We start from the raw sequence: 27,647 nt of genomic DNA, 5'->3' as shown, positions 1-27,647 counted from the left end.
AACATTTATCTCTGAACGTTACTTAGCTTACATCAGCAGGTCCTACAACGGCATCATTTCTGGTGCTGTAAACATATGACTGTGGTAACACAAAGGGACACAAACTAAAGATCTGCCCTTTTTAGTTTTCCAGAAATGGATTTTCTCTCTGCTGCTGAAATTTATGTTTTCATCAGTCAGTTTTTCAAAATATAGTCAAGCCAAGGTCCATCTCAGTCTAAACAACTGGAGCACAGCAAACAAACTAATGTCTGGACCAGTTCCTATCAGTGCTTGTGGGACGAGGTGGATCCATAATGCCCTCTTGCCTCCGGTTTTGACATTTGAGTAACTCCTTTCAGTCAAAGAATTTCTTCACAGGAGAAGTGGAGTCATGCTAGAAGAAGGCCAGGAGACATCCTTTAGATGGAGGTGCTGTTCTCTATTTCAGGGGGGCTGAGATAATGGTACGGCAGCAGGAGGCGCTTGTTTCTCTCCTCAGTTTCCTTGGTGATCTGGGCCAGGCGTTTCTGGAAAGCGGAGATGACTTGTTTTGCTTTTTCCTCGGTAAAATGTTCATCAGGGTAGCAACCCAAAGGTCTCTGGAAGGAGATGAGGGAAAAGTATGGTGAGGGCCCAACCTTACAAGGAATCAGAACAGACCTTGGGGTCTGTGGGGCAGCCTTCATGATGGAGAGATGTCTAAGGATGAGTGAAACCACACTTCTGACCGGAGATACTATGGAACAGCGCTCTTGAGGAGCAGAGTTTAGGAACGGTCCTTTTTGGGGTTGGGTGGGGAATACTACAGCTCCCAGAATCCATCTAGCATTGGGGGATTATGGAGCTGGAGTCCAAAAACCCAAGATCTGGGGTGGGTAAAATGCAGCCTATGGGCTACATGCAACCTTGGGAGACCCCATAACCAGCCACTCCTTTAAAAATATTCTTGTTTCCCATTATCCAAATCCTCCAAGGGGAGGACATTAGAAGGATGGCACGAGTGGTTTGGCACTGGAACCCATTGCCTAGAGAGATGGTGAAGTCTCCTTCTCTGTTGTTGTTGTTGTTGTTTCCGATGTGGCAACCCTAAGGCAATCCTATCTAAAGTTTTCTTGGCAAGATTTGCTCAGCGGAGGTTTGCCATTGTCTTCCCCTGAGGCCGAGAGAGTTTGACTTTCCCAAAGTCACCCAGTGGGTTTCATGGCTGAGCGGGGAATCAGTTGGAGAGCTGAGCCTTTCAAAGTATCTACGCTAAGGCCAGGAGGGATGCTTTTTTTTTTACCAGTACAATAATCTTGTAAAGTAGGTCATGCCAAAAGATAGCAAGGAACCCAAGGCTACCCATTGAGTTTCATGGCTTCAAAGCCAGGTTTTTCTAGTCCTAGTTCAGGGCTGTAACCTCTACACCAAACTTGGGACTCCAGATATTTTGGACTTCAGCTCCCAGATGTGCCAGCCAGCTTGGCCAACTGTCAGGAATTCTTGGACCTGAAGTCTAAAACATCTGGGTTACCAAAGTTTGGGAATCACTGCACCATACTGGCCTATTTCATTTTATTCTTGGATTGTAATGTAGATTTGGTGCCCAGTGCCTCAGATAAGGAGCTGGCGTCAAACCCTTCTTCTTACCCTGTCCCCTGGTTCCCGGCTGAGAAGCCAAAGGATCAGCAAAGTGCTACAAGTCGTGCTGACGTCCGGCAAGGTATCCAAGATGTCCCTGAAAGTTACACTGCCCTTGCATTTGGGGGGCGGCTTCCGCATAGAAGAAGGGTAATTGGGCATCCAGGCCCCATAGTCAAACTGGAGAAGAGTAGAAATGAAAGTTAGAAAAGGCCTTAGGCAGACTAAGAAATGTTTAAATGCCTTCCAAAGGTTTTTTGTGGGTTTTGAACTCAAAGAAAGGGAATGCTAGCTGCTCTTATGATGCCCCACAAACTTGACCCGGTTCTTTCGGCATGCAACCCACCCACTCCAACCCACAGCTCTTCCAAATATTTTTTTTTTTTTGGATGGTAGTTCATAGTCTTTGGTTCTGGGATATTTTTGTATATTATTATATTATATTATATTATATTATATTATATTATATTATATTATATTATATTATATTATGATCATTGCGGAATAGCGGACTATAAATAAAACTTATTATTATTATTATTATTATTATTATTATTATTATTATTATTATTATTATTGTGACTTCAACTCCCAGAAGTCCTTGGGCATCTTGACCAAACAGCCCAGGATTCTATGGGCTGGAGGCCAAAAGTTCCTGGGAACAAGATTCAGGAATCCATGTCTAGGAACTACTCGTCTCGGTCTGTATCTGCACTGCAGAATGAATATAGTTTGACACTGCTTTAACTGCCATGGCTCAGTGCTATGGAATCCAGGATTCTAGTTTGTTGTGGCACAAGAGTTCTCTGACAAAGAAAGTCAAATATCTCACAAAATGACAAATCTCAGGATTGCAAAGCACTGAGCCATGGAAGTTAAAGTGGTGTCAAACTATATTATATGTGCAGTGCAGATGCAGCCTGACTCATGGCGTGAGGCTGCATATTTTTGCAAGCAATTTCTTCAAATGTAATGCATTTAAAAAAGGTATCTGCATTAATGTCAGCATTCCTGCAAGCTTCTTTTGCTACCATGATGCATTGTGATTTTCACTAATATATACATCATCTATTTTTCAATTTTTAAAATTAAAATATTGGTAATATTTATAATCTGTGCCATATCATGTGATGTCAGATAAAATTAATTTACAAAAACATGAGACAATGGCTGCATCTGCACCACAGTTTGTCACCCCTTTTTAACTGCCATAGCTTTATCCCATGGCATCCTGGGATTTGTAGTTTGTTTTGGTACCAGAGCTCTCTGTCATGGAAAGCTAAATATATAAAAAAACTACAAAACCTGGTATTCCATAGAATTAAGCCATTGCAGTTAAAGTGGTGTCAAACTCCATGATTTCTGCAGTGTAGATGCAGCCCATGCCAACCCAGAACACTTCAGAACACTCCAAATGACGTCACTAGAAGGAATGAGTGCAATGGGAAAAGCTCCTATCAATGCAACGCTATATCCGTTCTGGATTTTAATTCATAATTCAAAGGGCCTGTCTAAGGCGCTGAGCCCTATCCCTAAGTATGGGATCAACATCTTGGATATCCCTGTTACAGTTCAAACCCAAACTCAGAGCAGATTTATTGCCTCATTGACAAAGGAGGCAGAAGCTACTACAACCACCAATTTTGAATGTTGGATGGAAGGGAGGAGGTACTGATTTCTTTCTTTCTTTCCATAAAAGATTGCTGTGCTTTTTAAAATGGTAGAAATTCAGCAGGAAAAGCTTGCTCCTTCCTTTGCATGTCTGTGCTTGATCCATTATTGTCACAAATTTCCATACCCTCTCCATTCCAAAAGCCGCTTTGCCAGGGTAATCTTAGCAGTTTATCACACTGGAGGCTAAGTGCCCAAATTCCGTGCAGAAACTGGATTTAAATTCCAGGAATATCCCGCAAAAGCGGGAACATTTTTAGACACATCGGGGGCATTGAACATTAATCCAACATTAACCCACACAGAAGGACAAAATCAGCTGCTTTTTATTTTTGGGAAAATCGTGAAAGTCCCTCATGTGTCTGAAAACAATCCCACTTTTGTGGGATTTGTCCACTTTCTGTGTGGGTTAATTTCAGATTAATGCTCAATGTGTCTGAAAACCATCCCGCATTTGTAGATTTAAATCCCATTTCTGCATGGGATTTGGCCGATTCCCTCTTCTGTGATAAACTCCTCAGAGCACTACAAATGCCAGTGGTTTTTGGACTACAGCTCCAAGAATCCCCCAGCCAGCATAGCCATATTACCTTGAGGAATCTGGAAGCTGCAGTCCAAAACAAAAGACAATGTTTGCTAGTTCAGCAACAAACCATTCCTTTCCTCCCCTTTCTATGGGAGTGAAGTTGTCCTCCATGGATGGAATTAGAAGAAGAATCATGAAGTGCTCAAACCTGGCCATTGTTGACGCTGGCGTGGCGAATGGAGCTGGTGAAGATCACCATGGTTAGATACTTGCTGAGCTCGCTGATGGTTTCCAGGTGTGAAGGGAAACCTGGGAAGGAGGGAGGGATGGGAAAAAAATTGGAAAATAAGTTACTCTGTTCAAGGGATAAGGTCACTGAGACAGGGTCATCCCAGGCCCTGGTGATGTCCGCCGAAGACGACCACTATATATACTCATGTATAAGTCTAGAAATTTAGGTCAAAAAATTGACCCCCAAAACCTGAGTCGACTTATCCACGGGTCAATGTAAGTACTGTACCATAACTCTTATTTAAAAGAAGGAACCATCCCCTGGTGAAAAACAAGCGTATAATCTGTCCTGGAATCACCAGTTCCCTCTACTCTCTCATCCATCCATCCTTAAGAATAAGCACAAAGAGTTATGTCTGATGGAATTTCGTAAGCTCTTTGACATTGTTTTGCTTTGCTTCATCCTTTAGACCCTTTGTTAGATGCCCCTAAGTTTTACCCTCAACTTATCCATGGGTCATAGCAAAATCTATAATTTTGGCTCCCAAACCTGCCCTTCCCTTATGCACGGGGATGATTTATAGATGAGTATATACAGTAAGTAAACATAGCTTGGGTCCTCATGGGCCAGAATGCTCTGGGAGAAGCTTGTGGTATTCTGGCCCCAGAGCTGCCCTGACATCCCCCTGTTACATGGGGCCCACAAGTTTTTAAAAATCATTTAAAAAGGGATATTCTGCAGGTTCAGTGCTGGACTGGCCAGACATTGTCCGGACTGTTTGCACCAGAACTGAGGATTAGGCCAGGTATCATCTGGCCTCCATGCAGAGAAGATGTGGGGAGAAAGTTTTATTTGGCCCTTGCAGATAAGGCCATAGAGACCCACTGGCATTTTTGCAAGTGCAACTACTTGAACTGAAGTCAATTGAGCTTTACAGATTGAAGCAAGCTGTGTTTGCATAGTGGCAGCTTTGCCTTGCCCATAACTGACCACATGGAAACTAGAGACCAAGCTTGCACCCTTGCCTCCCATCTGAAGCTGCCCCATGAAATCTGGAGACTTAAGCTGGGCATGGTGAGATCTGGCATCACGACTCAAAGGGGCTCCCATCCACCACCCTCTTCCTCAACTAGAGAAGGGAGTTTATCAGACAAGGAGAATTGGAAGTATAATCTGATGGCAATCTGAATGCAATCATGGGGTTTAACGTTATTGCGTGATAACCCACTACACATAAATTCGGGCAATGGGAAGTCAGTCCGAACACAATCATGTGGTTTCACGTTATTGCGTGGTAGACTGCCACACGCAAATTCGGGCAATGGCATGTTATTTTCAGGCAATGGGAAGCCAGTTTAAACACAACGCACATTCACGTAATTGCGCTAAACTAGTGACTTTAAGTGAATGCGTTCTGGGTCCACTTTCTTTTCATTTGAATTTAAGAGAAATTCCTCCCATTTGATAAACTCCAAGATGAGAGAGATTTCTGGATCCTACAATCCTTTCATTGAAAGCAGCAGTAAAGCTGAGGGACATGGACATTACCGGAAGACTCTCGCCCAAAGAAACATTTGTCAAAAATCTCTGCCACCCAGGCCTGGAGCTCTGGGTCTTCCTTCACAGAGTGGTCACTCCTGTAGTAGAGAGCTACAATTCCAGATACGAAGCTGCAAGAATATGGCACAAGAGAGGAAAAGAGAAACGAGAAACCATAGTTAGTTAGGGCCCACAGGGGAGCAGCTTCCCAGATCTCAAGGCCTAGAACCCCTTCTCTGCTTTCAGGAGGTAACTCAGGATGAGAGCACTGCCTTGAAAGACACACACACACACACACTACTGTGGCTGCACTGGCACTGCAGAAATAATGCAGTCTGACATGACTTTAACTGTCATGGCTCCATCTTATAGAATCCTGGAAATTTTAGTTTGTTGTGGCACCAGAGCACTCGGACAGAAAAGGCTAAATAGCTCAAAAACTACAATTCCCAGAGAGCTATAAGTCACCCTCTTCACCTGCCAGAATCCCTAGCAGGTAGGCCAGGCCTTAAACTTTCTATATGGTCACCCAACGTCACCCACCAGTTCCTGCAACCTGGAGCATCCTTCCTCCTACCTTTCAATGGCTTCCCAGAGCTTCAGAGCATCATCCTTGTAATAGTAGTTGGGGAGCGATTCGACTCCTCTGTCCCGGAGGTCATCAGGGAGGCAGAGGGTGGAGTAGGTCAGGGTTGACAGACCTTTGGCCAGCAAGTGGGAGACACCATGGAAGCCCGTGCCGGTGGCCTAAGAAGAAGAAGAAGGGGCACATCTGGTCACTGGATGGAATGAATTGAACATAGTGGGTGATCCACTGCGCTTTGGAAGTCCCTGGATTCAACAAGAGGTCCCTCTGCCTTGGCCTCACCAGGTGCCTTGGACATGCTTGGCATCTTCTTGATCTAGGGACAGTAATATGGACTTTTCTTATGGGACTGTTGTGATTTATAGAATTATAGAATCATAGAGTTGGAAGAGACCACAACGGCCATTAAGTACAACCCCATTCTGCCATGCAGGAACTCATGATCAAAGCATCCCCAACAGATAGCCATCCAGCCTCTGTTTAAAAACCTCTAAAGAAGGACTCCACCACTCTCAGAGGGAATGTGCTCCTCTGTCGAACAGCTCTCACTGTCAGAAAGTTCCTCCTAAAGTTTAGGTGGAATCTCAGCAGAAGGCAATGGCAAACCTCCTCTCAACAAAACTTGTCAAGAATCATAGAGTTGGAAGAGACCGCAAGGGCCATCCAGTCCAACCTCCTTCTGCCATGCAGGAACTCTCAATCAAAGCATCCCCAACAGATGGCCATCCAGCCTCTGTTTAAAGACCTCCAAAGGAGGAGACTCCACTACACTCTGAGGAAGGAGTGTCTTCCACTGTTGAACAGAGGTGGAATCTCTTTTCCTGGAGCTTGGATCCATTGTTCAGGGTCCTATTCTCTGCATCAGCTATGAAACCCACTGCATGACTTTGGACAAGTCCCACTCCCTCAGCCTCAGAGAAAGGCCATAGCAAATCTCCTCTGAACAAAACCTGCCATGAATACTCCATGATCGGTTCACCTTAGGTTGGCCATAAGTCGGAAATGACTTGAAGACACACAACACACACACACACAGTCTCTTCTGTTTCCATGGGCATCTGACGAGTAACTATATAAAGCCCATCTCGCCTAAACAGTGCACCTGCCGCTGGATCCTGCCCATTATTGTGATCGTGTGTTTGTGTGTGTGTTTAATGATATATGATTTAATCTGGTTTTAAATTTTTTTGATTGTTTGATCTTGTTTTTAAGTTTTGTACCCTGTGAACTTTTAACAATGTATTTTGTTGTAAGCCATTTTGAGTCCCTGGGGAAAAGGCAGGACTGAAATAAACATAATAAAATACTAATACAGTATCCGCTGGGGTTTGATTCCAAGACTCCCAATGGATACCAAAATCCGTGGATGCTCAAGTCCCATTAAATACAACGACATAGTGAAATGGCATCCCTTATATAAAATGGCAAAACTAAGGCTTGCCTTTTGGAATTTATATTATTTTTGAATATTTTCAGCCTGTGGACGGTTGAACCTGTGGATGCAGAGGGCCAACTGTACTAAATCCATGTTCTGTCACAAACTCCCTGGGTTCCCTTCCAATTCATGTTCCTTTGCAAAGGTGTTGTGATCATAAAGCAGGGAGGACACAAGAGCCATGTGTGCCACTTTGCGCTCACTGGAAGAAAGGTAAGATATAAATGCAGAACAAAGGAAGGAAGTTGATTTATACTAGTCCAGGTTGTTTTCCCATTCACCCTTATATATTCATATATCGGTTATGACACCCCTTGGGCAAGTCACATTCTCTCAGCTTCAGGGGAAGGCACTCTGGTTGTTCACTCTGGTTGGAAATAGCTCACTTGGGTCGCTGGAAGACTATGGTCTTTTCCACCAAATGCTACCTGAGTCTCATACACTGAATGTGTTGGGAGCTGAACCTGGATGCTTGCTTCTGCTGTACTACCATATTGCAATGCTTTCCTTCCCAAGGGCTGCATGGCTTTGTGCATCATGCTATGACCTGAGCATTCCTGCGCATCAAGATTTTTTCATCTTGCCTTGTATCTCTATTAGTAAATGCCAATCTTCCCTCACATCTCATGTTTGTATTACTACCGAGCATGTAAAGAATCGTCTCCTTTATCTCATCAGCAACATGAAAGACTGAAAGGTAGAGATAAGTTCTGTCAGTCCACATAATTATTTCCCCTATTTTGAGATTTGTATGTGGAAAAAATTGTTTGCATAATGCAACACTTGCGCAGTGTTTTTTGTACAAAATTTGAGGCAGGCAACCAGTATTAATTTGTGCAAAAAAAAAAAAAAGAAAGAAAAAAAAAGCTACAACCCTGTACAGAAAATAGTGTAAATTTTTGTGTAAACAACTTGTGGCTACAATTGTATGCAGAAAATACTGTACTTTGTACAAAACATTGCATAAACAGCTAGTTTTCTTTTTGTAAACCAAAAGCAACACACACACAGTATACAACGCATCATAAAAATGTGTAAACATGCACAGAAAACTATTTTGTGCAAAATTTGGTGCTATTGGGTTTTGGGTTTTTTTGGTGCAAAATGCAACAGTTTTATGCACAATTCTAACACTGTTTTCTCTGCACAAATATTGCTTTTTTGCACACAAAAACCCCCAGAAGCGGTTTGCACAAACAAACCCTTTTTGCAACCATATGTCCCTGGGATCAGGACTGTTAACATATAAAAGGTGACATGCTTACTTGTTCTATGAGCCCTCCTGGGGCAAAGAGGTTCACCCGGCCAAGAACATTGATGTGTAACGTATATCGGAAGTGAGGAATTAGCATCTATATGCATATGCGGGATAGAAAAGAAAGAGATGAAGTCAGAAAAGGTCTCAAATAGGGAGCTGTGGCAAGTGAGGAGAGCAGCGATACCCCAGATCTTTGTCCAGAAATCCCCAACAGACATGGGAAAAGCCGTTCTCAGAGGCTGCTATGAGCAGCAGTGACTGAACAGACTTTCAAATTCCTTGTTGGGAAGTAATGGGGTTTTGCCATCAACTTGCATGCCAATGATATGGAGGGCCAGATCATCACTTTTCTAACCCTAACCCGTCATTTAAATCTATTTTACTACTATACCAGTATAATTCTGTTTTAATGCCCACTTTGGTATGCTTTTAATTGTATTTTTTTTTAAATTTGTAAGCTGCTTTGTGTCTCAATTTTGGGGGAAAGTGGGATATATATATATAAATATAACCACAACAACAATAACCCTAACTCTTGCTGCTATTTTTGGAACTGCTATAGGGTCCCGGCCACCTTACACTGGTCTTGGGGACATGAAGAAATTACTCCTCATTCCAGTTGAATAGAATGTGATCTGGCCACAAATTATTTGTACAAGTTTGGGCTTTTTGTACTCCCTCCCTGTGCAAAAAAATAAACAAACAAAAAACGCCTCCTTAAACTCTGTGGGAAAAGGCTTCACATTCTCTGAAGCATTCTCTGAAGATGCCAGCCACAGATGCTGGCGAAACGTCAGGAAGAAAATTTTCTAGAACATGGCCACAGAGCCCAAAAAACCCACAAAAAACCAAAAGGCTTCACAGTTTTTATACTAGTTAGTATTATTTTAGAGATGTTTTAGGGGCTTGACAGACAGCCCTAAGGGGCGCTCTGTGTCACCCCTGGAAGCACCGAATCGCACACCACGGCCCCGATCTGGCCTTTCTGCAGCACAAAAAGAAGCTTCAAAAAGCAGCTCATTTTTGCGCCACGGAAAGGTTGTGCTAGCTGCCATAGCAGTGGCTTTTCTCTGCTTCTTTGGCGCAGCACATGTAAACATGTGCCGAAGATGCAGCGTGACATCACTCGCCATGTGGTTGCTTGGATGGCGTCACACCGGTGTGGAAGTGGAGCTAGGGCAGCTGGCGTGCAATTGCCATGCCCCCACTCTGCCTCCACACTGGCTCTCTATGCCAATCTTTACAACCTCTAAATCATGTAATGTTGTTTTAGATTGTATGTTGCTTGGCAGGTTTGTATTCTTTTTCTTATTTTAGTTGACCCCCTACTATGTAAAGTGCTGTGCAAACTTTACAGTGCTCTATAAATAAATGTTATTATTAATAATAGTAATCTGCAGAAATGCACATTATTGCATGTGTGGCCATCCATTTGCTTTGTATGGATTTGGAGGTCTGTGCATTTTTGGCAGAGGGAGGGTGAATAGATGCAAATTTGCACAGGAAAGTGAAGACAATTAAGCCTCAATGTAAATGTGCAAAAATGTGCACCAATCTGCATAATACACCTACGTGTAGACTAGCTCCCACATTCCTTCCTTCTGTTCCATGCATTTTCAAAACCTCTGACCACCTCTAGAGGTTGAAGATTTGGTTCTTTCCAAAATGTCCCTTCCACCATCGTATGCCTCCCACATACCTTGTAGATTGGATGACACATTGGCAAGTGATGGAGGGTAGCTAACATGAAGACTTCCACCACCAGGTGTGTGGAAAGCAAGTGGGTGAGGACTTCGTGGATGTAAAAAGTGCTGTTGCGGACCCAAAACTTTGCCAATGCCCAATCCCACTCCGAATCGGTGGGTAAGAAAATTGGGCTCTCTGGTCCTGGTTGCTGAGTAAGCTGGAAAGACAAAAAGGATTACTTAAGCTTTTTTCTGTTGCATTCTGAAAGAGCAAATTCCTAGTCCTGTTGTAGGAGTTACAAAATACAGCTGGTCCTTCATATCCATGTACAGCATTTTTTATCTATGGATTCAACCATCCACAGCTTGAAAATATTCCAAAATGATATAATTTCCAAAAAAGCAAACTTTGATTTGGCTATTTTTCTAAATGACACCAATTTACTATGCCATTGTATATAATGAGATTGAACATCCACGGATTTTGGTATCCACAGGGGGTCTTGTAACCAAACCCCAGTGGATACTAAGGGCCCACTATAAATGAAAGTGCAGCCCAAAATCAGGTTCCAAGTCCCATTGGAGACAATACAAAGTAAGTACAAACTACAGGAAAAGAGATTCCACCTCAACATTTGGAACAACTTTCCGAGGGTAAGAGCTGTTTGACAGTGGAAGACACTGCCTGGGAGAGCGATGGAGTCTTCTTTCTTGATAGTTTCTCAGCAGAGGCTGGATAGTCATCTGTTGGGAGTGCTTTGATAGTTTTTAAAAAAATTATTGTAAAGCTTTTAAATGGTTTTATTTGTGAGCTGCCTTGGGTCCTTTTCTGGGAGAAAGGCAGCATAAACTGTGTGTTCCTGCACGGCAGAACAGAGCTGGACTGGATGGCCCTTGATTTGTATTTTTGTTTGTTACTTTTATATACGCCTCTAAAAGAATATTTGGGTTTCACAACTACATCCCTAGAAACAGCAAGGATGAAAAAGGATGATTCTGGTTCTCATGAGAATTCCTGAACCAAACAAAGACCTTACCTGGATGGCGATGGGGATCATTTCGCCCAGGCGAGTAAGATGCAAGAGGCAGAGAGGAGCAGAGATATACTGGAGACATCCATTGAGTTTTGTAGCTGGGACGCCTTCGAGAATCCAGCAGTCTATAAGGAAGATGGTACCCTTCTGTAAAAACCGCAGTGCAAGAGGAGGGTATGTTAATATGGCTGGGTGGCGGGTATTAGGAGTGCACCTACACTGCAGAAATAATGCAGTTTCATACCACTTTAACTGCCATGGTTCTGTCCTACAGAATCTTGGGATTTGTAGTTTGGTGAGGCAGACAAGGCTAAAGACCTTGTGAAACTATAACTCCCAGGATTCCATAGGATAAAGCTACAGCATTTAAAGTAGTGTCAAGCTGCATTATTTCTATAGTGTAGATGCATAAAAGCTTGCTAAATGTATTTTGGGCAGTTAGTTTCAATGAAGAAGCTGGTGGGGGTTTGACAGCTTGCAACATGTATTTTGCGCATTTTGCTTGGCCAAATGCAGTTATCACTGCTTTGTGGATTTTGGATATTATTGTACTTTGCTATATGGCCAACACAGATACTCCTGGATATGTATCCTGAGGAAGTCAATACTGGATGACACAGAGGGAAGGACACTATATATTTCGTATATAGGGGCTAATTTTCCAGAATGCTCCGCCATCACCAAAATGAGCAAGGGTCATTCATGTCAATGGGGTTTGTGTAGGAGGGTTCCCAACCAAAGGAAAACCCTCGTTTTTATAAAGGAAGAGAAAGCAAGAGAGACCCTATTTTGAATTTCTTGTCTCAGATTCCAAAATGGTCAACAAGACTGTTAGTCCAAGAGGTCCCCCAAGGAAGCAAGTAAGTATTAAAGTAACTGCCTCTTGAGCTCTGTAGTTGTGTTTTATGGGGTCTAGTTGAAGACCAAGTGTCTGTGTTTGTCATCTCACCTTGAGCTCATTGTCCAATGTTGTGTGCTTTCCCAAGGACTCAGCCACCATCTCGTGTGTGACAGGGAATTTGGCCGGCACTTCGACACACCTCTGGATGATAACAGGGTTCACACCATTGAGATACTGGTAGCCGAAGAAAGCATCTTCATCCCAGTGTCTGCTGACATACTCTGGAGACACACAGAGATGGCATTAAAAAGAGCAAAGAGCAAACAGACTTTGCTTCTTGGATGAAGAAGGGGAGGAACATTCTTATGAGGGGAAAAACAGTATATTTTCTCCTCAGCTCCTTTTTCTTTGTAAAGTAGACACTGCTTATATATTGAAGCCATAGGGACTAGAAACATACTGGATTGTTTTAAATGAAAATGCTGAGATTTTCAGGAGCCTACATGCTGCGTTTACCTTCATATTCTAAGATTTCGTCCACAGTCCAGAGAATCATGGCATCTCTGTGGCATGCTTTGCTATGTGTGCGCATCAAAGAAACAGAGATTAGGAAACAGATGGGGAAAGAATTTGGGGAAAGGTACTTCTGGCCTTGATAAATAGGGACACTTAGGTCAAACAGGCATGGTCCCAACACACTCAGCTCTTCAATAGATGCTTAATCAGAGCTCAGAAATAACATTCTGTTGAACTACAGCTTCCCAAATCCCCAAGATGGCCATGTTGTCCAGGGCATTTTGGGGGTTGCAAATTCCCCCCCCCCCCTAAAGTGACACTGTAGTGCAGTTATGGATTCGTATCGCAATTTTAAAAAATCCAAAACAGAACAGGAGAAAATTGCCTTTCTCTGTGCCTTTCTGGATGCTGTTGTAGCACTTCATTCACAAAAAATGTGTCTTTTGTTGTGCTGGAAAATATCACTTTGAGAAAAGTCATGCTTTTACAACCATCTCTCTCAGGAAGAGAATGGAAATACAGTATTTTGACGGCACATAGAGAGGAACAGAGAAAGTTGATACTCTCTGGCTCTTTGCCTTTCTTTTCTCATGAGATAAGGGTTACAGATCTGTATCTGCTCTGTATATATTTTTGTAAGACTACATATTATTGATTGTGGTACTATTGCAATGATTGTAAATGCCTCTCCAGCCCACCCTAGGAGCTAGCAGCCACATTGAGCAGAAAAGTTCAGTTTAGTTGCCAATCAGGCTGCAAGGAGAATGATGTTTCTAGTCTCCTGCCACCAGCGAGTAGGTGGACCCCTATTGCAACTCCTCCTTGCACCCTTGCTCACTGATGTTGGGGTGGGGGGCTGGAAATGTCACCCTCCTTGTGTCCCAGTTGACAGTTGAACAGATGTGGCTGCTGGCTGTTAAGGTAGGCTTGGGGGCATGATATCAAAACATTTCTGTTCTCTTCCCGAGGGAGATGGTCATAAAAGCATGCCTTTTCTCAAACTGATTCTTATAGCGTGACAAAAGACATACTTTTATGATCTTCTACCTCAAGAAGGAGACTGGAAGTGTTACAACAGCATGCGGAGCGGCATGGAGAAAGCCCCGACTCTCTCACTCTGTTTCGGCTTTCTTTTCTCATGTGATAAGGCCTTAGGTTATACACCAGAAGATGTTACTTAGGCCCGGTATAGAAAATGGAAAATGGTGGTCTGCAGGTGCCCATTTTAATTCTGGAGGGACGCCGCAGCTGCTAGACCACACAACGACTCTCAGGAGTTAAAAGAACCTGGTTTTTTTGGGTTCTTTTACCGGCACCCGGATTACATTGCAAGTGCGGCAATGGCTCACTCATGATGTAATGGACATACCAATACATGTGGACACTATGCATCCGTTATGTGAAAATGGCAGGATGCCGTCATCAGGCCGCCGCCATTACATACTAGGGTTTCAGACCATGCAGTTGCTGCGCAGTCAGGAACCCTAGTATTGCCACCACCATGGCGCTTTCAGCCCATCTGTCTCGGGCCTTAGTTACATATACATAGCTAAATAGCTGATTTAGAATACTGGTGAACGTTTCTGAGCTCTTCTTAGGCCCTTATCACATGGAGGGACTTAGGTTGCCAAAATGTTGCTGAACTGTTTCAGAAGCATGAAGGTGGGATCATTCATTGCGCTTCAAAAATGTAATTGAGGCTTCCCACTTTCCTTCCGTCGCCCAAGCCTTTGTGGGGAAGCCAGGAGAAGCCATATTTTGAATAATGAGATCTCCCGTTATTCAAAAAATGGCTTCCCCACGAACACTTCGTCGACGGAAGGAAAGCAGGAAGCCTCAATTACATTTTAGAAACATGATAGATGATCCCACCTTTGCACTTCTGAAACAGTTCGGCAAAATTCTGGCAACATATGTCCCTCCACATGATAAGGTTCTTAGGCCTATTAACAATACATCCACATCAGGGTGGTAAAGATGAATGCTTTAGTTGCACTGGCAGAGGGTTAGGATAGATGATCCTTGGGATCCCTTCCAGCTCTGTGGTTCTAGGATTCAGTGAATGGGACTAACTGCTGACTAAATAGACCTCATATTGCACTGTTAAGGCATGGTTAGGCTTCTAATCCACACAGGATGGCTTGCCAAGGAAACTAATGATGAGGTGTGTGGAATCATTCTAGATTAGTTAATCTGATTTATCTGACAACAATACTGACCTGCAACAGGGGATCGGTAAAACCAAAAAGCCATCCGTATGTCATCTAGTTTCTTCCAAGAATTTTTGCAATCTAGCAAACCCTTCAGCTTCAATTCAACTTCACTGTTGTCAAGACAGAAAAATAAAACTATATATTGAATGTGTAGATAAAGGGCTGCTTGTGTTTCCCACTCCCTCCCCCTTACGCCACTCCCATACTATGCTTTTTAGAGCTGGCAGAAATTCAATGGGTATAACTTTCCTCTACCTTAGAGGAATGCATGATTGGAAGAAAATTTTGCCTGTTGGGTTTCCGCCTGCTATATGGCTAGATAGATTACTAATGCTGAGAAGGCTAGGAATGTTGCAATATCGCCATTTATTCCAACCGGAATTGCCTTCCTATTCACCCACAGAAAAACCCCTCTTGAGAGCAAGACACTTTCTCAGATAGAAAAAGTCAGATAAACCTGGTCAAAATGAACATCTCCCCCCCGCCCCCCACCACACAATGACTTGGAAATGTTTTGCTTCTCCTTCAAATGAGCACACCCCACCCCAGACCTTGGAAAAGTTACTTTTGGGAATTATAATTCCCAGATTCTCCCAACTCACATTCCCAGTGGCCAAGCAGCTCAGTGAATAATGGGAATTACAGTCCAAGAAATGTAATTTCTTGGCCCTACAAATGCCCACCCAGCTAGGACTTACGCAGCCACCATCTGCACCTGGAAAACATTTTCCTTGGTTCTCGAGTAGCGATCGTTCAGATGCAAGTGGTCCACCATGTCAGCATCCAGGCACATGGGCCACCCTGGCTGGTATTCTTTATACCTGTACCAGAAAACAGACAAACAAGAGGCATAAATTCCTGCAAGGTGAGTAACCTTTTTGCACTTTTCGATGCATGCCAGCTGGGAATATCTTGTTTCACTCTCAGGAAGTGTGCAAAATGCAGACACAGGGTGTGTGTGCCGATCGAAAGAAATCGCACAATTTCCCTGATTTAACCAGAGCTCTGAAAAGTTACTTCGAGGTGGGGATAACATCTCCCAGAATCCCTATTGCTGTGGGCTATCAAATATGTGAGCCTTTCTACGGGTGTATTTAAACTGTAAAAACCTGTAAAAACCTCAGTGCAAGAGAAGGGTATGTTAATATGCCATGGAGATCTTGCCACAAGGGCCACTTTAAAGTCCTGGCTGATGGACTTGCCATCAATGGCCATACGTTGGCTGCAATTTCAGTGGAGGCAGTGAACCTGCTCCAGGTTTTAGTCCAAGACTGATGCTAGCTCTCTTAATGTCCAAGCTAAAACTTGGAACACATTCACACACACAGAGTCATCAGAAGCCAGTAGTCACTGCTGCAAAAGTTACTATCATAGGCTGCATCCATACTGCAGAAATAATCTGGTTTGACTCCACTTTAACTGTCATGGCACCAGAGTGGAACTCTGGTATCACAAGAAGCTACAATTCCCAAAATTCCATAGCACTGAGCCATGGCAGTTAAAGCAATGTGGATGCAGCCATGGTCCAACGCCCTCACCTGTAGGCTTCCCGCTTTGCCTGCAGCTCCTTTTGACGGTGTTGTAAGAGCGTCTGGTTATCAGCATCCATGCAAATAGTTCTGGCTGCAAGGAAGAGAGAAAATTAGAGGGAATGATTTGTTGAATGCTATAAGGATCTGGTTTCCTTTGAATCAGCCTTTACCCAATGTGTGTGTAATTTGTCATTGTAACCATTACAACAGGAATGAGAAATATTAAGAGGGATAGCTAATACTCCCCAGAGATGGCATGGTGTAATGGTCTAAGAGTCTAGGACACCAGGAGACCAGGGTTCAACTCCCCCCTTGGCCATGGAAACCTACTAGGTGTTTTTTGTGGGGGTTTTCCGAGCTATGTGGCCATGTTCTAGCTCCGAAAAACCCACAAAAAACTATGGATGCCGGTCATGAAAGCCTTCGACTACTAGGCATGTTAGGAAAATCACATTTTTGCAGCCCCAGAGAAAGGCAAGAGCAAACCCTTGCTGAACATTATGCCAACAAAACTCTATGATAGGTTTGCCTTAGGGTTGCCATAAGTCATAAATGACTTGAAAGCACCCCACAACAAAAACAACACTAACACTCCAGAGGACAGAATTCAAAGGCACAGCAGTGCTAGGCCCTGTAGAGACCGGCCTGAAAAGCTGGCTTTGGGGGGGGGGGGGGCTGGCTGGCTGTGTATGAAATTGATCAGACTTTGCCTGGAGTGCTGTGTCCATTTCTGGACATCACAATTCAAGAAGGATATTGACAAGCTGGAGCCAGTCCAGAGGAGGGAAACCAAAAGGTTGAAAGGTCTGGAAACCATCAGGAACTATGAAAAATGGCCTGGAGAAGAGAAGGTTAAGACTTGATAACCATCTGTAAATATTTGAAGGGATGTCATATTGAGGATGGAGCAAGCTGGTTTTCTGATGCTCAGAGAGTAGAACATGAATCAACAGATTCAAGTTACAAGAAAAGAGATTCCATGTAAACATTAGGAAGGACATGTTTACTGTGAGGGCTGTATATTAGTGAAATAGGGTGGTCTTGGAGGGCGGTGGACTGTCCTTCTTTGGAGGTCTTTAAACTGAGGTTGGATGGACATCTATCAGGAGGGCTTTAGCTGTGTATTCCTGCATGGCAAAGATGGCCCTTGTGATCCTTTCCAGCTCTATGATTCTATGATTGTATGGGGTCCTTCAGATATTGTAGGACTGCAACACTGAGCATTCCTTTTCTTTGGATAGGCTGCCTATGGGTGATGGGACATGCAGTCCAACCACATCTGGAGGGCAGTGTTCCCATTCCTGCTTTGCAACATAAATAAAATCCTGGACCAGCTTCTGGGCAGTAGCATCCTTTTTATAATATCCCACTGTGTTCTGGAAAAGCTGATGCCGAAGAGGCAGGAATTGAATTGGGGAAGCTTTGTCTGTCAAGGTAGCAACATTTGTCTGCAGGTGGATTTCTGCCTGCAGCAAATTCAAAAGCACAAAAAGGAATAGCAATTCTGTTTGGTGTGGGAGCATTTGTTGCAGAGCTGGCAAAAGTTCCTTTTTGGATTACAACTTCCAATATTCTCCATTCAGTTGCCCAGCATTGTACATGAGTAATTCTTTGGGGTTCTGTTTTCCTGTTGCTGCATGTTAGACGTTTAGCCTGGAGAGGTCACTTCTTCAACTCTAAATCCCAGAATCCAGAAGTTAGGCAGGCTGGGGGATATTGGAAGCTGTAGTCCAAAATAAAGATAACATTCTCAAGCCCCGGGTCTAGTGTAAAGCTGGTGAACAACATCCCCAACATCAGCACGTTAGAAACCTTCTTTACAGTTTGGACTAGAATCCAGAGTGGATTTATCACCCCACTGAGATAGAAGCCATCAGCTGCCAGTTTTCTGGTTTTATGAGGGTTTGCTAGGCACCTCTGCCTGTTTTTATTCCTTTAGTATACATCACTACAGGTTGTATCTCCCTTATCCGCAATTCCAAACTCCAGAATATTCCAAAATCCAAAAATTGTCCCCATGGATGGCAGAGACGGTGACACGTTTGCTTTCTGATGGTTAAACAGAGGCTGGATGGCCATCTGTTAGCAGTGCTTTGACTGAGATTTCCTGCATGGCAGAATGGGGTTGGACTGGATCAGGTTTGGTACCAGCCTCTCCCCCCCCCCCCCCCAACCCAATGGATACTAAAATCCATGTATATTCAAGTCCCATTAAATACAGGGGCAAAGTCAAATGGTGTCCCTTATATAAAATGGCAAAACCATGTTTTGCTGTTTGGAATTTATATATATTCTTGGAATATTTTCAAGCTGTGGATGCTTGAATCTGTGGATAAAAAAAATCCATGGATGTGGAGGGAGAGCTGTCCTTAGGCCTGTAGCGTGTGTGTCTTATTACAACCCACAGCAGAAAGAGCAAACAGCCTGTGGTTCTCTGCACTGCGGCTGCTGAGAAATGTGTTGGGGAAAATAGGAGAATTATGCTTCCCCTGCGTTTCTTGAATGCAAAGAACAAACAACCGTTCAGCCTTTAAATCATCTGAGAACAAATAGCTGCAGAGCCAACAAAGCTAGCAAAACCGTGTTGAATAATAGCAGGAATGAGTCATACCGATGGAAGGGATGTGAAGGCTTTGGGCAGCGGTTCAGGTGCAGAGACTGAGCAGAACCTTCCTGCCTGTGTATCCTTCCTTAGGAGCATCTACACTGTAGAAATAATGCAGTTTGGCACGCCTTTCACTACCATGGCTCCATCCTACAGAATCCTGGGATCTGTAGTTTGGTGAGGCACCAGCACATTTTGGCAGAGCAGGCTAAAGACCTTGTTAAACTACAAATCCCAGGATGGGGTGAAAACACTTAAAATGGTGTCTCACTGCACTATTTATATACCGTAGATGCAACCCTGTTTCTCTCTATAACGGGGAAAGTGCAAACTGTGGGTCACATATGGCCCCAGAGCCCTTTTTTAGCCCCAATTTAAATGAACAAATAAATAAAATTCTATTTATTTATTTTTTTGCCCCAGAATGCCACTTAATATTTCCTGGGGATGTGCAAGGCAATTTGGGCACATTTTCTTCCCTCCATCATTTTAGAAATCAACCCCCCCCCCCCCCCGACATGGAATAAAATTTGGACTATGACTTCCTGTTACTTGGGTGCTTTCTGGAGTTTATCAAACAAAGGAGATTGGGAGTTTATCCCAAGAATATCCCAGAAAAATCGTGTAATTATGCATAACGATTTCACACAAAATTGCACAAAACCCGCCATTAAAGTGGTCACAAAGAAGCATTAATGCACATCTTTTTACTTTTGGGATTTCAGCGACAATGCATTTCTGATATCGCTTTATTTGCTCAATTGTGTGTGAAAATCATTCGCGCAATTACTCGCCATTTTTGCTTTATTTGCGGGATGCTTTAAATGTGCTTTAATCTCTCTTTAATGCCGAAATCAGCCCAACCCCAGTATGAGAAACTCCTATGAATCTATGATTATATGGTGTCCTTCAAATATTGTAGGAGTGTCTCCCAGACCTCAACCTTGGTCTTATCTGCACTGCAGAAACAATGCAATTTAATACCACTTTAACTATCATGGCTCGATGCTATGGGATTTTGGGATTTGTAGTTTTGTGAGCTATTTAGCCTTCTTTGTCAGAGAACTCTGGTGCCACAGCAAACTACAAACCCCAGGATTCCATAGCATCAAGCCATGGCAGTTAAAGCGGTGTCAAACAGCATCATTTCCTTAATTTCCTTGCAATTTTTCGCCAGTGATAGCAAAATATCCAGTATCAGTGACCAGGAATGGAGAAATGGGAAACCTGGACTTGCTTGCCTGCTGCCATACTACAAAATTCAGGCACTTTGAAACCGCTTTAACTGTCATGGCTCCATGCTATGGAATCCTGGGATTTTTAGTTTGTTGTGTCACCAGAGCTCTATCATAGAGGAGGCTAAATATCTCATAAAAATATAAATCCTGGGATTCCATAGCATTAAGCCAGGGCAATTAAAGCAGTATCAAACTGCCTGGATTTTGTAGTGTGGCAGCAGTCATAGTCAAGATTCCATCACATGGAGCCATGGCAGTTAAAGTGGTGTCACACTGGATTATTTCTGCAGTGCAGATGAGACCTATGTCTAGGGTTAAACAGCCTGGAGAGGTGCAACTGTATGAGAGGGCATGGGAGGAGAATTCAGTTTTTTGGAGGAGTGTGGCAGGCCTCTCACCTGCCCCTTCTCTTAGCTCTATGGTCTGGTATCCCACAATCCATTGGTAGCAAGGGAAACGGTACACCTGCCCCTGAGGCGCCGTCACTTCGACGAAGCTGCAATTCCAGTTGGTTTGCGGAAAAGCGCCATAGCGTTCCTTGTGCAGCCGGACCAGCAGGATGGGGCCCAAGACTTGCTGGCTGTCGACCTTGTATTCATCTACCTGGAAAATGGAAAGGGAAAGGGGATTTTTTTAGCAATAAAACCAGAGGAATAGCTAATCCTTACGATCGTATGATGCTGCGAGACTGCAACTCCCAGCATCCCTGGCTATGCTGTCTGAGGATGATGGGAGCCCAGTCCAACAAAATCAGGAGTGCTGCATGATTCCCATTTGTGGAGATGCAAGCTATAAAACCCAATGAGTGGATCGGTCATTGATTTTATATAAATTACACAGTTAGATCAGTTTGACCCCACTGGAAAAGTCATGGGTGACGCCTAAGGAATCCTGGGATTTGTAGTTTGATTTAGAGATCTTCTGGTACAGAGAGCTCTGCCTCTCATCAAACTGGTTCTCCAGAAAACTGGGACTTCAACACCTAAGATTCTTGAGCTTTGGCCATATGCCTATGGATTCTGGGAGTTGAACTCCAAAAAATCTGGAAGGTTAGGGTCTAAGAACCGCTACTTTTGTACACCTCCCTAAACTAGAGCTCCCAAAGTAGTCTGAATTAATTATCAATCCCTCTTCTTAAGCTGCCTTAGGAACTGTAGTTTAGGAACTATTCTTCTCAGGCAGAGGATTCCATGTACTTCCGCAAACTACAGACCCCAACATTCCTTAGGATGCCGTATGCAGGTGAAATGCTGTCCCATGCATACCAGTCCTGATTTTGCAGAGACAGTCCTGATTAATCCTCTGCCATCCATTTTTGCAGCTGCTGTTGAAATGTCCCAACTTCTCTCTCCTCCTCTGTTCTTTCCCCTTTGTCCTCAGTTTACTTCAGTTGCTGCAAACTGAGTTCAAAGTCCAGAAGTGGTTTGTACTCCATTAACTCCATCTTGCCCTTCCCAGTCAACTCAAGCAAAAACAAACTGCTAAATACTCATTGACAACTTCCACCATCTGGACCACACACTGACATTGCTTGGCCTCACATGTCCTGATTTTCATCTGTGAAATGTTGGAGGATATGTCATATGAGTATAAATGTATGTTGCAGATGTGCTTATACTCATTCTCAGGCTGCATCTGCACTGCAGAATTAATGCAGTTTGTCACTGCTTTATATGCCATGGCTCCACGCAGTGCAATTCCTGGGATTTATAGTTTGTTGTGGGACCAGAGCTCTCTGATAAAGAAGGCTAAATAGATGGACCCTTGGTATACGCTGGAGTTTGTTTTCAAGACCCCGCGTGGATAGCAAAATGCTATGGCCCCATTGAATACAATGGCATAATAAAATGGTGTCCTTTATATAAAATAGCCAGACCAAGTTTTGATTTTTGGAATACATATTCTTGGGGAATATTTCCAATTCATGGATGTTTAAATACATGGATAAAAAAAAATCTGTGGATATGGAGAGATGACTGTATGTCACAAAACCACAAATCCCAGGATTGCACAGCATGGAGCCATGGCAGTTAAAGCGGTATCAAACTGCATTATTTCTGTAATGCAGATGCAGCCTCAATCTTTCCCACTTCACTGGCTTGTTGTCAAAATGGGTAGCGATGGTGTTGGAAGGTTGCTTTTGCGATTCAGAGAAAAATGAATGAAATAGCTACAGATACATGTTTTTAACCTGCTGGAATTTCCTTTGGTACATAAGAAATAAGATCCCGGCATTTATTAGAGCCTTTTTTCTGTTATAGGTTGCATTGCTGGCAAGGGTTCAGCCGTCATCAGATTAATGTTTAATCTCATAATGTCGTTTTGCAATCTAATGGATCTGTATTTTGCTTTGGAGTATTGTGGCCTTCTCCTCTGAGGGCTTGAGGGAGAGATGACAATGCAACATCACAGATGTCTTGCCAATTTATCACAGCCATCCTTGACATGTGAGAGATGAACACAGGGACGTGGTGAGAATACATTATCCTTTGATTTCACACCAAGGCTCCGCTGGCAGAAACCACTCATTGCAGACTGATACAGTATCCTTGCTTCATCTCTGGCATGCATTTATCACTTGGGTTACTTCTCTTGCGTTGATCAAAAAGCCACATTAAAATAGATTAGGGAAAAATAAATAAAATAAAATCCAACACCATCAGTCAACCCCGCAAGATGGAACTCATTCCGAAAGGTGGGCTGAACTCCCCACAAATTGTTCGAGTCCAATTGCAATTTTAAAATCAGTAAAATTTAATTACATTTTCCCATTCTTTTAAAAAACTGTAATTATTACATTACTTACAGGGACGTTTTCCATTTGCTTGAATAGTTTTAACCTATGTATTTAATGGTTTTAATGTGGTTAATCCATCGCGCCTTGAAAGAGATGGCATATGTAATTGTCCTAAAGAATGAAAATAAATGATTTTGCCACATCATTTGCAAATAGCAAAACTGAGGAAGGTGGGTGGAACTCCTTTCTCCTTTATGACAGTTGCAAGTAGCAATTATTGTTTTGTTCTTTGCAGGGTAGGAATTGGCTAGTTTTTGAGGAGGAGGCTGGATAAATGACTCTTTGGGACTACAAGTCCCAGTGATAAGGGAAAATTGAAGGTTTATACTGCTTTGACTATGATTGTCTATGACTGCAATTTAGGGTAAGGCTAGATAGATACATGGGGCTTCAGCTAAATGACTCTTGCAAAAGTTAACAAGTAAGTTCTGCTTCTCTGTTTCTGCCAACGAATGCTTGCTTAAGCAAGCTTGGTAAACATCACCAGGCTAGAGGTTTTTGCAACAAGTTTCTGTTCCGCTTTCCTTGTAACTGCTGAAAGTGTTTACAAGGCATCTGAGATGTCAACATCTGTTTCATGTTATTGCTATCAAACCTCCTATAAAAGATTAAGTCTGGGAGTCTTTTGCTTTGCGCAGCCTGTTTGGGATGAATCCCAAGGCTGCGTTTTACATATGCAATAAAATCCTTGGTTCATCCTGGATCTGCTTATGAGGGATTCCTGCCTTTGAATTTTTCCTGTTTCACCAGAATCCCCCAGCCATCATGGGCAGTGGATTCTGGGATATGGCATCCCAGAGAAGATCTGATTCCGTACGGAACAAAAAAAATTCTGTTTCCCAGTTCCAAAGGACTTACCTCTCCTGGAGAGAAATCTCGGCCGCATTTGTCCAGAGAGAACTTGGCACTTTCTCCTTGAGATCCCACCAAAGTGATGGAAATGGAGTCCATGGTCCCTCCGCACAAGTAGTTGCCAGTAGCCACACGGATTTTGTAGGTGGCCACCGAAGCTGCCGCCATGGTACTCTGTGGCACCCTTGGAAGGGGAAGAACCCAAAAGAGGGTATTTGGTGTTTTCTTCTGTCTCCTACTGGGAATCTGTCTATATAAAGGGGACAGGCCAAGCCTGTTCACCCACTGCTCTGCCCAGGAGGGTTGAGGCAGGCAGGAGACTCAGGTTGTCATCATGAGGTTCTGAGAAAAGGCTCCTCCCAACTCCTACACACCTGGAGGGTGAGACAGGTGGGAATCCACGCAGGTAGACAGGGAAGCATGATATTCCTGGTGCGTTTTCCAGCTAGGTTGGAAGGTCAAGTGTTCAAGACAGCTTCCCGGCAGAACAGCGATGGCTCAATTGATGGGAAGCTAAGGGTGCATCTACACTGCAGAGATAACCCAATTTGATTGCCATGGCTCCATCCTACAGAATCCTTGGATTTGTAGTTTTGCAAGGCACCGATACTAGTTGGCATAGAAGGCAAAAGGCCTAAATCCCAGGATTCCATAGGATGGAGCTACAGCACTTGATATGGTATCAAATGGCATTACAGTGGGCCTTCCACATTCGCTGGTGTTAGGGGCACAGGACTACCGTGAAAATGAGAAAACCACAACTAAAAAGCGACCATGTTTTTTTACCTGAGAGAACATCTCTCTAGGAATCTCTAGGTCCTCCAGCAGTGCAACTCTGTGGTCAACATCTACCATAGGTTGACCATAGGATCATGCTGGAGGACCTACACATGCCAAGAGAAGTGTTTTCTCTAGTAACCTCTAAGTTCTCCAGCACAACTCTATGGTCAGTTTCAAGCAGTGTTGCACTGGCAGGCCTAGAGATTCCTAGAGAGAACATATTAATCAAATCCGCAAATAATCAAATCCACAAAGCTGCAAATGTGGAGGGCTGACTTCTTTTCTAGTGTAGATGGCACCTTTAAGAAATCCTAACAATCAAAAGTAGAGCTTAGATAAGTTACTGTTTGGACAGCAGATCCCATACGTTTTGACTGTCCTGATTTGGCAAGGGAAATCCTGATTAATCCTCTGCCTTTCCACTTTTTCACCTGCTTTTAAAATGCCTCAGTATCTTTCTCCTCTTCCCACTTCCCTCTTTCTCCTTGGCTTACATTGGTCGCTGCAAACTGAGTCCAAAGGACAAAAGTAGGTTGCAACAGGGTTAATTCAATTGTTGCTGCGAGGGGTGTATGTACATAGTGGGCTTCCCCCACCAGTTGTTGTGGTTCCAGGGCTCACCCTCCGCTCTGTTTTGCACACACCATCTTGTTAAAGGCAAATACAATAGATTAAATGTTTCTTATCCCAGTCTCCCCAAGTGACTGAGAGGGAATAAAATGTTTTCATTTCTCTTTCATCTGGGAGCAGGTCCTTTAGCTAAGACTTCACCCTTCATTCCCAAACAGGAAAATGTGTTTTCTTTCTGTCTGTGTTTGGATGAGACATTGTGAGCAACTGTAGTTAGTAAGAAATGAATAAAGCTTAATGGTTTGATCATAATAATGTCTACCTGTAACACCTTTTCCACCAAAGGGCAGAACATCAAACATATATAATCAAAAATGGATGATAAAATTCAACGTTATAAAATGCAAAAATACTAAAATACTGTACTAGCATAATATATTAATATACCAGGAACCATTCCTAAATTTCATGTTTACAACTGACAGGCATGGAAGGAAATTTCCCAGGTTTCCTGTCACCAAATTGTGAGGAACGGCAGAGCCAGAGGTATCGCTAGGAGTGTGTGGGAGGTACGGGTCGCACTGGGTGACACCTGGTCATGCCCTCCATCTGCTGCAACCACTGAAGGGATGCAAGGCTGCTTCCACCCTTCTGGGACATCAGGGCTGCTAGCCAGCTGGGTAAGAGAGGTGCCAAGGCAGTAGCATTAGTGACGCCACAGACTCCTCCCCTTCCTACTGTTAGTGGGCTCCTGTCTTGCCAGCCAGGCAGCAGCAACAGATGACTGCTTCTGCCACCTCCTGTCTGTCCTTCTCCACTGCCTTGACCTCTCTTGGCTGAGGCAGCCAAGGCTGCGAAGAAACCCTAAAAGGAAATGGTGGCCATAGTGAGGATAGGGTGGGTGAAGGGGCTGCCCCAGTGGTGTTCCTGGCCCTAGTGTCACCTGGTGCAGAGGCAGAGCTCTTGGAGGAGTAAGGATGGGACGGCGTATTGGGAGCTCTCTTAATCTCCCTCAGGGCTGCCTCATTGGTCTCCTCATGAGGAGGAGGGCAGGACAACATGGGGGACACGGCCTTCCTTGAGAGAACGATGCAACGGCACCAGGGGGAGGGCCCGAGCAGGTGTAATCTGGAGTCTCACCCAGTGCAATCCATACCCCCCCACACCACCCTAGTGATGCCACTGGGTTGTCCTATGGCAGCAACGTACCCTCAACGGCACCCACAGTAGGTGGAGGAGCTGGCTGGGGTGTGCCAGGCAGCTGAGGTGGGACAGGGAGGGTGGCCAGGAAGGGAGACTCAGGGTGGATGGTGGGCACCTCTCTCTATCTGCTGCCACTTCCCTAATGCCACCCCTCCCCTCTCTCCCCATGTTATCTCTCCTGGAGTGGCTGCTTGCCTGGGGGTGACAACAAGAGGTTACCACACTGGGGTGACACCAACCCTTGTGACACCACTGGGGGCACTGGGTACCCTCTTGTGAAATGGCATAGAAAGGACATAAGCTGGTATGGAAACATAAGTCACCCATGATAATTCCAGCCAGAGCCGTTAATAAGCACTAGTTGACCATGGTTGCTCAACCAGCTGAAGATCAGCCCAATTGTTTGGGATCTTGCAGCAGCTTCAGGACTCAGTTTGAACTGGCAGTGGGTTTAGCGGCTTGATTCTGCAACCCTGGTTCAGGGAGTCCTTGCAGGTTTTTCTGAGCAAACAATGATGTACTGTGCAGCGTCATCCAAATGGGTCAACTTCACAAACAATAGGGATGATAGGAAGATAGACACCTATTACTGTGCAACACGTTGTTGGTGTAATTAGGCAGGGTATTGCCAGCTCACTCATGCGTCATGCAACACGCCACGTTCCTGCGAGGAGGACAAGCCCGGGACCAGAACTCAGTGGGTCTTCTTACTCTGAGAGAAAGAGGAAACATGAGCTAACATGAACTCAGAATCAGGACCCCACTATACTACTGAAGGGCACCCATACTACAACACCCAGAATTCTCCATTTATTTTGTGGATTCTGGGAGCTTTAGTCCAAAGGAGAATAACTTTTCTATTCTTTTCTCGCAGCATGGATCATGTTCTGGATGGATAAAGCTGTCATTTTACCTTCTGTCCTATATCTTCC

General features: G+C 43.9%; 1 protein-coding gene across 1 annotated transcript; it reads right to left on the bottom strand.

Moving 5' to 3' along the window:
• Positions 1-401: 401 nt before the first annotated feature.
• On the bottom strand, positions 402-24,330 carry LOC149304294 (hydroperoxide isomerase ALOXE3-like). Its single transcript, XM_089479717.1, has 14 exons — positions 24,169-24,330; positions 20,912-21,116; positions 16,677-16,761; positions 15,837-15,959; positions 15,145-15,248; positions 12,518-12,690; positions 11,572-11,715; positions 10,549-10,752; positions 8,857-8,943; positions 6,148-6,317; positions 5,580-5,701; positions 4,008-4,108; positions 1,612-1,782; positions 402-581 (listed from the first exon to the last, which is right to left on the bottom strand). The coding sequence occupies exons 1-14, from the start codon at positions 24,328-24,330 to the stop codon at positions 402-404; spliced, it is 2,031 nt and encodes a 676-aa protein (XP_089335843.1).
• Between the last annotated feature and the right edge of the window lie 3,317 nt (positions 24,331-27,647).

This window comes from Sceloporus occidentalis, unplaced genomic scaffold (assembly GCF_023333645.1).
Source record: "Sceloporus occidentalis isolate IW3139 unplaced genomic scaffold, rSceOcc1.0.p SCAF_14, whole genome shotgun sequence".
Classification (NCBI taxonomy): domain Eukaryota; kingdom Metazoa; phylum Chordata; class Lepidosauria; order Squamata; family Phrynosomatidae; genus Sceloporus; species Sceloporus occidentalis.
Note: the sequence above shows the minus strand (reverse complement) of the source record. Positions and strands in the feature narration are given on the sequence as shown.

Bases quoted from the DNA above. Each gene is read 5' to 3' on its own strand.
- LOC149304294 (XM_089479717.1), bottom strand. From the start codon at position 24,330: ATGGCGGCAGCTTCGGTGGCCACCTACAAAATCCGTGTGGCTACTGGC. The intron at 10,753-11,571 runs GTAAGGTCTTTG...TTGTCTTTCCAG, and splicing joins TGATCCCCATCGCCATCCAG to CTTACTCAGCAACCAGGACC. The intron at 582-1,611 runs GTAAGAAGAAGG...ATCTCCTTCCAG, and splicing joins GCCGGGAACCAGGGGACAGG to AGACCTTTGGGTTGCTACCC.